Below are 12,341 nucleotides of genomic sequence, written 5' to 3' on the forward strand. Positions count from 1 at the left end.
ACAGGCAGCGTCCGGCAGCGCTGCCCGCAGGGACGGACGCCGCCCCCGCAGCCTCCCCCATCCAAATTTCCTCGCTCCGCCGCACTTTAACGTGGCGGCCTGGCTGCGCCGTGGCGGCACAGGGGCCGTCGGCCGCTCCGGTGACGGCCGAGCCTAGGAAAGAAACCCTCCCTGCTCGCTGTCAGCCCGGAGCCGGGGCGAGGGGTGTTTAGCACCAGCGCTCGTCTATTTTTCCAGCTCAGCTGCGGCGTCACCGCTCTTCCACGCCAGCAAGGAGGCCGAAAACGCTCACGGCAGCAGCGTGAGCTTTGATGCAAAGAGGGTTTGTGAGCGGTGCCGGCGTCCCCGAGGGCTGGCCGTCCCCCAGCGCTGGCGGGACCGCGGTGTGCTTCAACCCAACCCGGCCAACCGGGGCCGGCCCCGGTGGAAAGCGAGCGTGCCGAGCCGGTACGGCCGGGGACGTTCAGCCTTTATGGGGGGGGAACCCGTGAAACTCCTCGGGGTACCTGAGATGTGCTTAGCAGTTTCTTACTGACCTGCGCCCCATCTGCTTCTGTTTTCAAAAGGTCAGTGGAGGAAAGCTGGTTGCAGTAAAGGCCCGCGGGTCTCAGCGCTGGGTCATTTACCTGTCAAAAGCAAGATCCAGGCTCAGCTGGGGCTCCTGCATGCCAGAGGGGCACTTGCCACCCTCTCGAGCTGAGTTTTGGGGGCATTTGGGGAGGGGGTGCTCATGGATGGGGCAGTGGCGGGGGACTGTGCTGTCAGCATCCTCCCTGCACCGTGAGCTGCAGGGTTTTGGGGCGTCGGTGGGGGAATCCCAGTGGGCAGCTGGGACCTGTTTCACCTTTCTCCCCACCTCCTGCACCTCTGCTTGGGGCTGCTGCCGGCTCCGGGGGCATCTCATCCCCAGGGAGCATGAAATGGCACCCAACTGCTCGGCGAGATGGGAAAAAGCCACCGGCTCAGCCGGCGCACCGCGGCCAGCTCACGGGAGGGACCAGCCTCCTTCCTCGCCGAGCCCCGCATCTTCTCCCTGGGGAGGCTGCAAGCCCCAGCCCACAACGTCCCACGCAAAACCAACGAGCCAGGAGCTTAACAGCGCTAAGACAAACCCCAGCAGCTAAAAATGTTGGAGGCATCTCAGTCTGGCCCAGGGAGGATCTCACCAAAGGGCTGGGACTGTGGAAAGGTCCCGTATCCAACCGTTCCCATTCCCCGTTCCCCATCCCCAGTTTTCACAGCTTCCTGGGGATACACGGCTACAAACGGACCCGCCACCAGCCCACCACGAAGGCTGCAGGTGCTGGAGATGCTTGGCACGTCCCTGCACCCCCCAAGGACACACGGGACGCCCCAGGACGCCGGTGGCCTTGGGCTCCGGCACAGCGGCAATGCCAGCGGAGGCAGCCAGACCTTTGCCGCTTCCCCCTTTGGACACCGGTACCCCCAAGGCCAGAGAAACGAACGCTGAACCCCTGGGAGGTGGCTGACCATCCCGGGAGCGGGGACGGCACGGCACTGACCTGCTCTGAGCACATGGAGTTCATCCCGGGCATCTGCAGCGAGTTCATCTGCATTTGTCCGGCCATGGGGTTCATGTTCTGGACGTTGGTGTTTCCTCCCGCCATGGAGACGGTGATGCTCATGTTGTTGTACATGCCCTGCTGAGCAGGCGCCGGCTGGCTCTGCCCCGCTTGGCTGAATACGCTGAGAGAGAGAAAAAAGCATTACCGGGGTGTACGTGGTGGCGGGAGGCACCTCGAGGTGGGTCCTGAGCCCCCGGGGTGGCCCAAGCCGCGCGGCAGCCAGCCCACTTCTCGGTGAATGCCGAGACCGCCCGGCAGGTGAGCTTTTTGGGTTTTTTTTCTCCATTTCTGGAGATCTGAAGCTCAAATCTGACTCATGCAAAAAAGGCAACAAGTCTGGTGAATACTCTTCCCATTTGCTTCCCTACATCAGAGCTGCACACATCTTAAGAGAGTCATGCAATGACTTGGGACTGCTCGTCTTGACTCAATTTATTGTCATGTTTCCTAAGGCCACTTTCACGAGACATAAATAAGCCACTTGTTTAATTAAAAGCCAAAGACCTGCTTCACGTCTTACTCAACGCATGTGCTCATTCACTTAAATGCTGTGGGCTTCTGGCCGCCCCTGAGCTGAGGTGAAGATGAGGACACGGGTTGATGGTGACTTCTGGAGGACATCATGGTAGGAGAACACAGCCTAAGCTCAGCACGTGTCCTCAGCCAGGCGTCACCTACGGGCACTGCCAGCCCTGCCAAGACCCTACCAGGGGACCGTCACTTTGGTGTCACCTTCTCTGTGTGTATGTGTCACCCGTGTGCTCCAGCTTATGCCCACCATGATCTTACTTGCTATTCCCCATGGCTCCTTGCTGCCAAGTCTTCATGTCAGGCGACTGGTAGCCCGGTGTCGGCGGAGCCGGCTGCAGCATGGGGCTTTGCGAAGGCGGGAGCTGGGGTGACATCAAGGGGCTGCTGGGGCTGAGCGACGGAGCAAAGGCGGGTTCGCTTTGCTGACCCATGCCTGGGGAAGGACAGACAGCGTCAGTGGTGCCGAGATCCCCGCCAGCAGCCCCAATTCCCTCCTTCTCCTTTGCAACTGCTGGCATTGAACCAGAACTATCATCCTTGACTTTTGGTCTCAGGGTCTCTGGTTTTCATTTCGAGCAGCTGTATCGCTCAAATGCAAATATTTCAGGGATGAAGGAGCAGGGAACCCCCCTCTCAAGTGGTTTCCATCAGCAGGTTTTCCTCTTTAGCATCACACCTGGCTGGAAAATAGCCAGGGTAATGATGAGACGATGCCAAAGCAGGTTCCTGCGGGACTATGGCAGCCACAGAGCAGTTTACTCATCAGTAGTCCACCTTGCTGAGACCCTGCATTGATGCTTGAACGTGAAGACCTTCAAGATGGTGCCCATCTGTGCAAAACTGCACCGGCTCATCCATCTCATAGGAGCTTGGTGCCCACACAAAAGAGGCGTAAGCTGCCCGCAGCTCATTTCAGCCATCTCAGCAAGGCTTTGGCTTTTGCTGGAGCATATATATTTAAGGAAGCACAATTTAGAGGACTGCCTTGCAGTTTGATTTTCAAGGAAAGAGTTAAGGAAATTCTTTTCAGGGAAAGAGTTAAAATTGCCCCAACGATAGCTTTTTTTTTTTCTGAGATTCAACCAGAAAAGGTCCCTTGGGAGGAGGAGACCAGGGACCTGACCAGGTTGGGTGAGATGGCCAGGGCTGAAGCCCAGGGCGACGGGCGAGCAGGGCTGGGCTGCAGCACCCTTGGGGGTCTCCGGTCTGCCCTCCGCCTCTCCCTCCCCACCGCTGGACGGCTTTCCAATGCAACCAACTGCTCGACGTACCTGATCCCGAATACTGAAAGATGTTCTGCTGCATCTGCGGGGTCATCCCGGCGCCGAACTGCCCTCCGACGCCGCCCATCATCCCCCTGTTCACCATGCTGCTGCGGTTAGCCAGCGCGGCCTCGGGGTTGGATGCCAACGGCGAGAAGGGGCTGGTGGAGGTGGGAGGGTTTCCCGGGGTCGTACCGTAGTTTGGGGGGTAAGGGAACTGCTGGGGGGGTGCTTGGGGCAAGCGAGCGGCTCCAATCTGTACCGGGAGCCCGGCGGAGGGAGGGAGGTTGTTTCCGAAGCTTTGCTGTCTCATCAGGATGGCTCGCTGCTGCATGAGCTGCCGCTGCCGGTGCTGTTGGCTGTAGAGCTCGCGCTGGCGCTGGGCCAGCATCTGGGCGTTGAGGGGAGGCTGCGGGGAAGGAGGGGGATGCCCTAATTGTCACCGTTACCCTCCGGTTCTGGCAAACAGCTCAGAGCCCCCCCCTGCTGCAAGAGCCACGGGTGGTCCCCTTCCCCAGCTTGGGGTGCCCATCCTTGGTTTGCAAGGAAAGCTGGAAAAACCCCCAAATGCTGTAAATTGGCCCATTTGTGCCGCTGCAGGGCAGAGCAGGTTGGAGATACTAAAGATCAGCCTCTGCGTGTGCCGAATGGCAAAGCTCCAGGAGCCAGAGCATCCCCCAAGCCAGGAAAACAGGCTCTCGGTCACCTGCCTGCCACCAACCACCCCTCTCCTCTGCGGGACCCACTTCTTGTGGCCTCACCAGGATGTCCCCACGTGCCAGAGCCCGGGATCCCTGACTTCGACTCTTTTGGTTGTGAGATGTTAAAAAAAAAATCCCCATCCCCCGAGCTTTTCCATCACCATGGGCTTGTTCCCCATATGGCCGAGCCAGATGTGTTGGAATTAATCAGCTTAAAAAGCCTGACAAAGCCATCAGCGGTTGAAATTGGAGCTACAATGGGAACCGTTCGGTCCCCCTCCCTATCAGTAATGATCCCCATAGCACACTAGGGATGTCACACTGCTTCATGTAAAGGCAAAGGCTTCTCCGAGAAGTAGAATAAAGTCACCAGAACTCATCTACACTTTCCAACTTCTCCTCGTACCCAGCAGATGTTTTATCCACTTTATTAGAAGCCAAACAAGAACTTTAGGGCCTGGGGATTTGCAGGATCATTAAGAAGATTCACTAGAGATTCTGGTATTTAAAGGATGGCATCTATTTCCTAAAGATCCTTCTCAATTAAATGTGTTAGCACATCTTTCTCTAAGCAATAACAAAGTATTTATACCTTAAGCAGGTGGAGGAGCTGGAATAAGGGTGAAGCAAAAAAAAACCCGACCCACAGCAGCTCATCTTGCAGCCACCTCTCTGCACGCGGGAGAATTTTTCTCTCCCGTTATAATGACTGAGGAGTGAGCCAGGCTGTGCTAACAGGGAGGGCACGGGGATTAACCCTCAATTTTTCCCAGCTGGAGGACCGTACCGCATCCCCCTTACCTGCGGCGTGATCTGCTGCTGCATCCCCGCCCGCATGTTGATGCCCACCGGGGAATTGGCTGCAAACTGGTTGAGGATCGCCTGCCGGTTTTGATGGATCAGCTGGAGGGGAGAAAAAAAAAGCCAGGGAGACCTTCAAAACTCCGATGTAGGAGCTTCCCACCCGTCCGATCCCTTCCGACCGGGATACGTGGGGCTGCAGGCAGGACCGAGGGTCCCTCCGTCCCCCTGCCCGCGGCCCTGGGATGCGGAGGGGGAAGAATTACCTGCTGCTGCCCCTGCAGCCGCTGCTGCAGCTGAAGTCGCAGCTGGTTGGGGGCCGTCGGGGGTCTGTTGAGCGTCTGCCGGGGTTGCATGGCCATGTTGGTGGGGAAGGCGCCGCGGGGCGGCGGAACCTGCACCGGCATGGGTCCGAAGGACGGCTTCTGCCTGACCATGCCGGGGAAGGCGCCGGGGAGGTTGGTGGTGGGAGAGGCGGAGGAGTAAGGCTGGGGGTACATGCCGGGTTTCTGCTCCATCATGAGCGGTGGGGTGGCTTGTTGGGGCTGGAACCGCTCCGTCAGGGCTTCCAGCCCGCCGCCCTGGCGAAGGCAAAGGGGGAGGAAAATATCACTTTGGAGCCCCACCGGCACCCGACCTCTCCCAGGAGAGCTCAGAGGGGATGGAGGACGTGCCTGGCGCAGGGCAGCTCGCTCGTAAGGATGCTGCTGCCCGTAACCCTCATCTCCTGGGTCACGCTCCAGCCCGCGCGAGTGGAAGTGCAGCGTTGAGGAGGGCATTCAACGCCTGCTCCCCAGGGCTTAGCAAACCTTAGAGGGATGGAAATTACTTCTTTCGGCTCGTCTCGGGGCAAAGACCGAGGCCAGGCTTTTTAGAAGGGCTCTGGGCTCATCTCCGCAGGCTGGTGGGGGGAAGCGGCGGTGGGTAGCGGGAGGTGATGCTGCCTTCCTCTGCCTCCCTCTGCCTTTCTCCTCAGGGTCTGCTAGCACTAAGCTGCTCTTCTGGGCTCCAGACAGCAGCACGCCTGGTTGGACAGACCCTAAGGCTTGGAGGATTGACCTGAACGTGGGAAATAGTTTGTGCTCTCTCTCCTTTCCTATTTTTATGCAGCCTCAGAGGCTCGGCTGGAGGAAGAGGGTATGATGTTTCGGGTCCCCATCTGCCCCAAGAGCACCTCGGACACAGGCCATGGCCAAGGGTGGGAGCCACGGACCCCCGGGACTGGGAGAGCTCACAGGGAAGCATGGCTATACTTCCGCGCTTCTCACCGACACCCCACGCTAGGAACGCACGGGAGATGGGACCTTTTGGTCTATAGTATAGCCATTCCTGTACAAATGAGCCATATTACAGCCAGGGGATGATTTCCACACCAGCAAATCATGGTAAGATATTCTGTGCTGCTCTAGCTTGGCTCAGGCAGAGAAATCTGGTGTTTGAGCTATGAACCCACAGAGAAGTAACACCTCGGAGCCAGAATCCTTAATCCGAGTCCCACGGATTAAGAGAAAGCTGCATTAAGAGAAACCGGACACACAACCCCCCCCCAAATCCCACTGCCTTTGGGATTTGGTTAGATGGTGCCCATCAAAGGACTGAGGCTTGAAGGCAGGGATGAGGATCTGGGAATGGTGGTGGGGAAAAATATATTGCTTAGGATCAATTAAGATGGTGGTGGGGAAAATTGCTTAAGATAAATTAGGATGGAGTTTATATGGTTCAAGGACTGGATACCAGGACATAAACCAGCAGCCAGCAATGGCCAGAAACCACGGACCTGCTGAAATGAGGCTCTTTTACTCTTCTCTCCCCAAACTACCCAGTTTCCAGCTGCCTCCTGATTAAACTGGGTGCAGGTATCTCCAGCACTCCATCCCACCGTGTCTGTGGTAGCACAGAGAAGATGGTGGGTTTGGTGAAGTCAGGGGATGCAAACCCCTACCTGCCAAGAACACATCCTGGAGGGGAACTAGCAACATGTTTTCTTCCCAAAGATGCCTTTATGCTGACGCATTGTTTCTCTAAAGATGTATTTCAAGCAAATATTTCATGGAACTATTCAAAATATTTCTGAGGTTCAGTCGAAGCCATGGAAAAAGCCCAAGATTCCCATTAACGAAATGATCCCTGGATGGGAGCAAAGCTGGGTCAGGGTCCAAACATGAGACAATCCCCCTGAGCCAGGTGCTCCTTGGCAGGGGAAGTGCTGGATTGGCATGGGGATGCTTGGCAGCACCGGGTGCCATCCGAGGGCATCTCAATCCAGCGGTCTGATGCTGCTGGAGCCTGTCTGGTCCAGGAAAGGGTTGCTGGGGAGCTGTGCCAGCTGAGTCTGCAAAACCCTTGTGAAAACACTGAGCTGTTGCAGCTGTATCTTTGGCAAGAGCATCTCTGATCCTTTGTACCAGAGAGGCTGAACTCCCTACCACTAACTTGCAAAAAAACCAGGCAGGTGGTGATTTTGGAGGCATAGCCTTGCAAAAAGGGACGTGGCAAATACCTGATTCAGGCATCAATTCACTGACAGGTCCCCCAGATTGCTGATGAAAAGATAAACCCTCCCAGTAGTGCAATGCAAGGCATCCCGGTGGGGCTGCAGAAGGAGATGTGCCGCCTCTGGGCTTAAATCACACAGGATCAGGCCCAAAGCAGCCAGAGGGATTTGCTCTGAGAATCTTCTTTCTTAGGACATCGCGTTTATTAACAGGCTTTCGATTCTGTTCCTTGTTTTGGAAAAAGCATGTATGTGAGTGCTATGGGGCACGGAAAAAGAAACCACTCAAAGACAAATCCCAAGCGATCCATCTCATTTTCCACATCCCTTGCTAGCTGCCCTCCAGCCAGCTTTCTTCCCCTGCCATGCCCTGTTATTTATGAAACCTTGGACCCTTCAGAGGCATCTGCCCCCATGGATATCTGCAAAGAGGGAGTCTCCACCGGAGCTCAGCTGCAGCAACCAGGGCCCCAGCGCTATCCGAGTAAGACAGCACCACTAAAAGCAAACCTCTCTTTTTTTTTCCCTGCAGTTCAACCCGAGACAGAAGGGCAGCTGCACTGTAAGCCAATCTTGATAGTAAGGGCTGCACGGTTTCATACCAGCAAGGCCATTAGATATATTATTAGGCAGCACAACCCAGGCTCAGGAATCCCAGGCTGTGGGATTCCAGCTGGAAGGCTCCTCCGTGCCCTAATCCCCCTGGTAAGGTGGGGAAGCGGGACAGCCTGCCAGCTCTCCCCGTTACATGAGCTGCCCAGGGCCGAAACCGCTCGGCCGCCTCTTTGCCAGGCTGCCGGTTCTCATGGGGCACTGTGTTTGAAAAGCGGAGAAGCGAGATATTGTATTTCACGGGGCTGTTTTCCAGCCTTTTTGGCGGGGGGAGAGAACAGCATGGTGTTAAGTATCGTGTCTGAATCTGATGCGCTCGTGTGTTCCCACTCACATCTGGCCTCCCGTTACCACCAGATGTTGGAAATCCTCCTCCACGCTCACGTCAAGCCTCAGCATCTGGCCCTATATTTGACCTCCAGTAAGTCCCATGAGTGGTTCTCTCTTTACCTGGACAAGTTTGTCGATCCCAAGAGCTCGATCCAACTCGGCCAGCTCCGTCTCGTCTTTGCCGCTGAGGAAGGAGACGAGCTGCTCGAGCAGGGCTTTCTCATCGTTCCGACCCTCCGGTGTGGTGGGAGGACACAGGAGCTCGTCCAGCTGCGAGGTGATGCACTGGCTGCAGAGAGAAGAAGTCAAGAGGAGGCACGATAAGGTTTATGGAACAGGGAGGAGGCTGAGCTGGGAGATGCTCGAACGACGCAGCCCCTGCAACCGTGGGGACTCGCTCCCCCCCTGCTGCATCACGCAAACCCCACGGGATGCAGCCTCGTCCCGTGGCTCCCACAGCGGCTGAGCCCGCTCAAGCTCGAGCCCCATGACGAAACCTGCTCGTAAGGATGAACCTCTCCAGGAAACAAAGCCTGAACAGTGTTTTGGTGAGGTTTGGGAAGAAAACTTGGGTGCTTTTGCAGGCTTTGCTCCCGCAGGCGTTTTGGGCAGGACAGCGGGATGCAGAGCAAAACTTCTGCCGGCACGAAAGCGGGGAGGCTTGGATGGAGCTGGAGCAGCTGGAAGCAAAGCAGCTGAAGGCAAAGGGGAACCTTTGAGCCGCAAAAATAAGATTTCTGCAAAGCTCACTCAATATTCTTTGGGAATAAGATTAATATGTAATGAGAGACATTCCAATGACGTGACTAATTGGAGTCAATCGGATTTGCTGGGTCTGACACGATGAAGAGAGCCGTGGCACATCACGCTTGCAGAGAGGCACAAAGGCGAGGGTTCGAACATGCCAGCAGTTCCCAAGCAGCAGACATGTTTATCCTTTTAGCTCCAGATGAGGACCAGATGTACAGTAAGGAACTGAAGCCAATCTGACCGAGACCGCTGCAGCCAACACACGCAGCCTAATCCAGGGAAAAGAAATACTCGGCGTTGGGATTTCTTAAATTGCAGAGTGGGAGCAGAGAGGGAAGCAGGGAGACAGAGGTGAAAAGCAGGGCTAGTTTCACTCCATAGCCAAGGTCCCTGCTACTTGCTGCTTTTATCAAATCCAGTTTTTCAGTGCCAAGGCCAAAGGACAAAGTTTGCTGCACAGACATTGTTCTTGCAGAGGAAAGGGAGGACAGGCTTCTTCTCCACATTAACAGGCAGCTAGAAGAGAAATTTGGGTTGGCACTGTCTCTTCAACCCATGCCGGACCTCTGCATGGATGGCAAAAGTTGGTCTATAAAGAGATCGTGGGGACAACACAAACTTTCTGTAGTAAAGAAACCTCCAGCTGTGCAGCCCAATCCAGCTTGCAGAGCCTTCCCCACGCCTCCTCTCCTCCAGCACCATGCCATGGTGGGGTTCAGGTGAGTCTCCAGGCAGGTGACGGGGGGCAGAGAAGATCCTGGACCCCGTGCATCATGTCCCTAGTCATACTGGTTTTGTGTTGCAAAGTTTTTCTATCCACCACAACCCTTCAAGCTTTTTTTAAGGCGAAAACTCTGATTCTGCATACGGTAAGGAGGAGAAATTTAGCTACTTGCAGAGATAGTGTCAAATGCTGCTTGAGGTCCCATAAAACATCTCCCTGGCATGGCCTTCAAGCACTGCTCTGAAAGGCTGCAGGTCTCCAGCCCTGCACAGATGTCCTAGAAACCTCAGGCATCTCAGATGGCACTGGGTGCCAGTGCTGAGGCAACTGAATCAGGCCCCGGGTGGCATGTTTGACCTTGGGGGATTAGAGGAACGCATGGGAGAACAGCCACCTGGACTTGCTTCGAGGAGCCTTGGACCTGGCCCAAGGTGTCCCTCTTCTGCAGAAGACACGAGCTCTTATGCTTGGGACACAAGAGAGGGGATGTTGTAGTCGTCCCACTTTGTCAAGAGGCAAAGGCAGGGGAGGATTTGGGGAATGGGAGAATTTAAAAAGGAAGCTCGTCTTCCTCAGGACACATGGTGCTGGGAGATCTGGGCACCACTAGCTCCCTAAACAAGGTCAGGACCTCAGCCCACCTCCAGCTAACGTGAACCTCCCAGCTGGGAAACCTTTACAACTCCCAAAACAAAAGCTCTGCTGGTTTGATCTTAGCTAAAAATATATTTCTCGGTCCTGTATATCTGCAGTCCAAAGGCTCTGTCTCCTTGCTCCGACTGCGGTCTCTGTCGGGGGGACAGGCAGCTGCTGGGACCGTGGGCATCTCCCAGGACGAGCGTGTCCTCCCCAGCTGGAGCGCATCTGCAGGTCTTGAGGACCAAAGTCCAGAGGCTTTTCCCCAGCAGAATCTCTTTCTCTCAGCTGCAGTGGAAGCAGGGTTTTGTAGTTGGATCACCATGCCACTAGATGGAAGTGTTTAGACCCCACCAAGATGCTGCCAAGGCAGGTCTCACCCATGATGCTCCCATCAGACCTACGGTTACTGAAGATACGAGAGGGATCTGAGCTGGGAACTAGCTTCTTCCAGTGTTGCCTCTGCTCACCACCTCTGGCAGGAGCCACCCGTGCCCAGAGACCCTAATTCAGGAGGAACAGAGGCTCACCAGGACAAGCAGCTCTCTACCTCTCCTCTTGCTGTCATCTCGTGGCCCCCGTCCCTGTGTTGGCTCGACCAGTTGCTCCCAACACATCTCCACCGCGTGGGGAGCCCGACCTTGCTGCAGGGACCTGACAGCGCCATGGGAAGTCCCATCACACAGCATGGTTTTTCTTGCTTTCTCCCCGCTCAATGCCGAGAAAATCAAACACTACCTTGTAAAACCCTGACCAGGCTGCAATTTTCAAGTGTGGTTGAAACCATCACTCTCCAAAGGCCGGGACTGTGTGAGATTTGTTACCTCCACCAGGCTGTCAGATTTGTTATCTCACCAGGCTTCGGGCAGATGCCGCCGCTCCACCGGTCCGACCTTGTCTCCTGGCACAGGGCTCTGCCCTGAAAACCACCCAAGGTGTTTTTCCCACCCAAGGACTCACAGGATGTTGCTGCCAAACGCTTCCCTCCTTGATACCTGCACAGGTCCCAAGCCCTCCACGCCGATCTCGGTCCTCACTCGATAATCCTGCTGCAAAGGGTGAGCCAGAAGAAAATCCCACTCCCTTCCTCCCAGCTGCGCTGGTTGGGGAGACAAAGATGTCTACAGCCAGCCAGACTGACTCAGTGCTTGAAGCACAAGGCTGCTGAGTAAGGTAAGGTCATTTTTACCCCATAAGCAGCATTTTAAGGAACATTCATAGCTTAAAACCCAGACTGATTTTTCTAGCAGCTCTGCCCTTTGCCAGGTATGCCCTACCGATCTTATCCCAACAAGATAATGACGCCGGCAAGGCTTAAAAAGAAAGCTACTTCCTTGCAGCAAGGGCTCGGGCTGATGTAAATGCTCAGTTAAATGGGGATTTGTTTTATCTCCCAGCTCTTTCAAGCAACAAGAGGTTAAGTCTTTCCAGCAGAAGTCCAAGATCCAGTTGCAGCAGTGGAGACCACTCAGGGAACTCTCTTCGTGGGCTGAGCAAAGAGCTTTTAGAAATTAATCCAAATTTAGCCCCAAGAAAAGGATGTTTGGCAACTGTCTTGCTCAAATACAACTCTTACATGTGTCTTCTTCATGACTGGAAAAAAAAGATTGTGCTCATCTGCTAAAGGCTTTAATTAATAGAGGAAATTCTGCCTCTCCGCAAAGCAGGGCTGGGCTTTGGCAAGAGGATCCAAGCAGAGCTCACCAGTGCTGGCTCTTAAACCAGGTACCTGAAGCCATCACCGGGCCAGGGGGAGGATTCACCTCCCATCGCATCAAATCCATCTCCATGAGCACTGCTGCCAGCGCGGCTGCCTCAGTGAGCACTCTGGGGTGCCCCTTGCCCGGCAGGGCATCCACCGCCGAGCTCCATCAGCAGGGTCACCGCCCTTCTGACCTCCCGTCCCAAAATATC

The 12,341-nt window shown here is 55.5% G+C and overlaps 1 protein-coding gene across 5 annotated transcripts in view; it reads right to left on the reverse strand.

Annotated features, from left to right (window-relative positions):
- The window catches only part of NCOA1 (nuclear receptor coactivator 1), a 184,977-nt gene that overhangs the window by 1,001 nt on the left and 171,635 nt on the right, over positions 1-12,341 (reverse strand). For all 5 annotated transcript variants that reach the window (XM_052809163.1, XM_052809161.1, XM_052809162.1 and 2 more), the window contains 7 exons: positions 8,438-8,606; positions 5,148-5,462; positions 4,882-4,983; positions 3,389-3,788; positions 2,376-2,550; positions 1,524-1,707; positions 537-626 (listed from right to left, as the gene is read on the reverse strand). In XM_052809163.1, the coding sequence (XP_052665123.1) occupies positions 537-626; positions 1,524-1,707; positions 2,376-2,550; positions 3,389-3,788; positions 4,882-4,983; positions 5,148-5,462; positions 8,438-8,606 (1,435 nt within the window). The remainder of the gene's footprint in view (positions 1-536; positions 627-1,523; positions 1,708-2,375; positions 2,551-3,388; positions 3,789-4,881; positions 4,984-5,147; positions 5,463-8,437; positions 8,607-12,341) is intronic.

This window comes from Harpia harpyja, chromosome 15 (assembly GCF_026419915.1).
Source record: "Harpia harpyja isolate bHarHar1 chromosome 15, bHarHar1 primary haplotype, whole genome shotgun sequence".
Classification (NCBI taxonomy): domain Eukaryota; kingdom Metazoa; phylum Chordata; class Aves; order Accipitriformes; family Accipitridae; genus Harpia; species Harpia harpyja.